The sequence below is a fragment of the Halyomorpha halys genome, unplaced genomic scaffold (genome assembly GCF_000696795.3).
Source record: "Halyomorpha halys isolate HHAL.00 unplaced genomic scaffold, Hhal_1.1 Scaffold539.1, whole genome shotgun sequence".
Taxonomy (NCBI): Eukaryota; Metazoa; Arthropoda; class Insecta; order Hemiptera; family Pentatomidae; genus Halyomorpha; species Halyomorpha halys.
This window is the reverse complement of record NW_027113761.1, coordinates 461,076-464,765: the sequence shown is the minus strand read 5'-3', so window position 1 is coordinate 464,765 and position 3,690 is coordinate 461,076. Positions and strand designations below refer to the sequence as shown.

Here is a 3,690-nt window from a genome sequence, read left to right as displayed (position 1 = left end):
CATCTTGTTTTTTCGTATCACGAAGTTATTATAAACAATGAAACTTGGTTAGTTTGCTTTTTGGATAAACAAAGCAATGAATATTAAAATGATACATAAAATAAAACATATTAAAACCATTTATACATCAAAATATACTATTTACTAAAAAAGAGCATATTACAATATATATAATCAAAAAATAATAATAATTTAATACAAATAACCTTCAAAATTCATTATAAATTATTCGTTTAATATGAATACTTTAAACTTCTATAGTGTCCATTTTCAATTACATAAAATCTGACAGTCATACCTGCCAAATGTCCCATATCATGCTCAAAAGTTATTCCTTCTAATGGAAAATAATTATATTGCCTCTAAATTGCTTCTCCTAGTAATGAATATTATCATGAATGAATGATAAAATATGATCATACATCTGTTACGGAAGATTATTATAAGTAAACAAATAAAAACTATCAACATAAAAAAATGTATGCATTGATAGGAGAAAGAATAATATAATGAAAAACAATTTTTAATAAGACAGTAGTGCTTTATTCGAGAATGGGAAATTAACACAAATTACTGTTAGATTATGTGAATTTGAAAAAGGAAACTATGAATGCCTGAAGAAATAATAAGCTTGAATTAATAAATTATAACGAATTTCAAAACATGTTATTTATATTCTAGAAAACTAAAAAAAAATTATATATATCAAATTTACAGGTTATATTTGAGGTTTTTATTTAATTACAAATACTTAAAAATAAAATGAATATCTGGATAGGATGAAGTCAGTTTCCAGCATGAGTTTGTATAGATCAGAATCATTTAATTTTAAATAATTAGAAATTTTTTTTATGAACTTGGAAAATGAATTTTATTCATTATAAATTAATAGTACCATAAAATTACACTTCAAATTTACACCTACTGACAACACCTTATTCCAGAATTTCAATATAGCCAAAATGATGAAATAACTAATAAAATGCAATTCACAGTAAAAAAAAATTATCAAAAATTTTTATTTTCAGCCAATAATAAAAATAAAAACAGTCAATACTACTGGAAGTACAAAAATAGAAGAAATTGAAGCTCGAATGGCCTACAGAAAATTAAAAGTTAAGGAAGCTTGTGCAAAATATGGTTTAGACAAAGAAGGAAATGACAGCTTACATCAACCAAATCCTTGGGAGTTTTTAATTAATAAAAAATACCACCTCGTTTGGTGCAATATTTTTAAAGCTGCCTCCACATCATGGATGTATAACTTCAATTTACTGGCTGGGTAAACAAATAACAATAAAACTGCGTTATAAAATGTGCCTGTGAGAAATTAAGTTTGTAATATACAGATCTGTATTTTATTAGTTGATTTATACCTAGTAATTATTAAAGAAAGATGAATACTCAATATATACTAAATAAAAATAATTTCTACTGCAAACAACTAAAACCTAAAAATTATCCTTGAAGTTATAAGACTTACAGACATTTCATGGTTATCCATTACCTATTTACTTTCAGACCTAGGAATAACTAAATCATACTATAGATATTCATAAATTAATAATAATAATAAATATTTTGTAATTATTAAAAACATATGTAACACCAATAAAAAGGATGTCAAGAAAAATAATTTTTTATTTTAACAATAGTATAATTAGAGTTTAGAAATTTCAAAAAAGTGAACAGACAAACCATTAACACAATATAAGCCTCTATCTCTCAAAATATCTCCTTATCTTCCAAAATAGCACTGAAGCCTTAGACAGCCGTTTGTGCAATGACATATACTCTGTCTTAAGATGAACTGATAGCCCTCTCTAACTTAAACAAGATCATTGAATTAATTCGACCCCAAGTTTAAAATCTACAACACATCCATACACAAAATAGAGGAATTGAATTCTTGCCAAAGCCTCATAATGACAAATAATTTGGTAAGCAGCCTCATCCTATAGCCTAGAGAATCTTTAAATTGGCTGTTAAAGATGTATGATATTTTAGAGATGTAAATAGTAAAAATTTCCACTAAGCCTATTAATAGTGTACAGTATGGTCAAACATGTTCAAATAATGCTTATCATCTAAAGATAAAATCAACTCCTTTTTCTGCAGGATAAGGCTCAGGTACAAATCAGACCTCATCTTAGCCACTACATTTGTTTTATTATCTAATATTTTTAAAGAGTCAGGCACTCAGCTCAAACTTTGTGATGTAGGACAAGAGTGGGTGTTAAGAATGTCCTTTCACAAAAAATTTGAAACAGATTGTTCTAGTTTTATGAATGAATCATGTACTATGATCTTAATGATTTATTATTTTTCCTGTTTTGAAATTTATTGACATATAAAGTCAGTAAATCACTTAGTTTTTTAAAATGACAAATGACCAGGCAAGCTGTGAAATAAAACATTCTATACACCTTTATTTTTGGTATTTAAGACAATCTGTAAGCTAAATTTCATTTAGCAGCAAACCGGATTCATAAGCTATTACATAAATAAATTACACATTAGTTTAGTTCTCAGAGTATGTTAACCCACAAACATGTTATTTTATTTAAAACTACAGAGTTTATATTAATTACAATTGAAAATGATGTCAAACAGTACAATAATAATACTTATTTTTTAACGTTTCTACACATAAAGTAATATCTGATTGTTACTAAGTAAGGATTAATATAAGCAACAATTGATGCACAACTATAAAGAAACAAACTATTTCTAGAAGAAGACAAAATCCAAAATTAGGAGACATTCTAGGAGAACTTGAAGGCAACTGACCAGCATGAGTATTGATGGTTTTCTTTCGACCTAATGATCATATGAACAAAATGTTGTCTGAACTTGAAATAACAATTAAAAATGCAGCTCAAGAGAAGTTCTAATTGGTTCAATAAACTACAAATATACAAAAGAAAGCCTACAGAAATATACTGCAAACAAGAAGACAACTAGCTTCTGCAGAAGAGAGAAAAAGCATTTGTACAAAAATAAAAGAAGAATCTCAGAAACAAAGGAATAAGATAAATTGGAAGAGATTCAGGAATGAAAATTACAGTAAACTTTTTTTACCACAAAGTCAACAAGAGTTGAAAACCGTTAGAGGCAACATTCTTATTCTGTAAGGATAAGGATGGAGCACTCCTTATGGATGAGGTGAGACCTTCAATCTGTTAATTAATGAAAGCCTGATTTCGAATAAATTCAAAGATTTTTGAGAGAAGGATATCTAAATAACTGTTGGAAAAGAAGGAACTTAGGTATAAAAAGAGAACCACTTTACACTCTAATAACTCTCATCATTTGAGTTAAGAATCTTTTCCATGAAGGACTAAAATGAAACCATTTAAAGAAGAGTTCAGAATCATATTTAGGCCAAAATGAACAAATTGAAAATTTTCTTCCAAATAGGATAATATCCATTAAATTATTTTAACTCAAATGATAACTAAACCAATTCATTAGATTAAGTAATTTAAAAATACATAGCTAAACTTCAACCATTAGAATGTTTTATAAGACAAATAGATAATTTAACATAAAAGACAATTAAGAGCTGAAATGTGCCATAGCAATATAATTATTAATCAATAACCAATTTTTTTGATAAAATTATAGTCCTTGTTAAACTAGGAAAATGTGTGCCTATAGTTGTTTTAATAAAAAAACATGTAGTTTTCT

General features: G+C 26.6%; 2 protein-coding genes across 3 annotated transcripts in view; one reads left to right on the top strand and one right to left on the bottom strand.

Moving 5' to 3' along the window:
* Window positions 1-3,690, bottom strand: part of LOC106684028 (uncharacterized) — a gene marked incomplete in the record, with an annotated part of 110,149 nt that overhangs the window by 81,967 nt on the left and 24,492 nt on the right.
* The window catches only part of LOC106684032 (carbohydrate sulfotransferase 11), a 44,204-nt gene that overhangs the window by 30,056 nt on the left and 10,458 nt on the right, over window positions 1-3,690 (top strand). For both annotated transcript variants that reach the window (XM_024360452.2, XM_014425864.3), the window contains exon 2: window positions 1,029-1,282. In XM_024360452.2, the coding sequence (XP_024216220.1) occupies window positions 1,029-1,282 (254 nt within the window). The remainder of the gene's footprint in view (window positions 1-1,028; window positions 1,283-3,690) is intronic.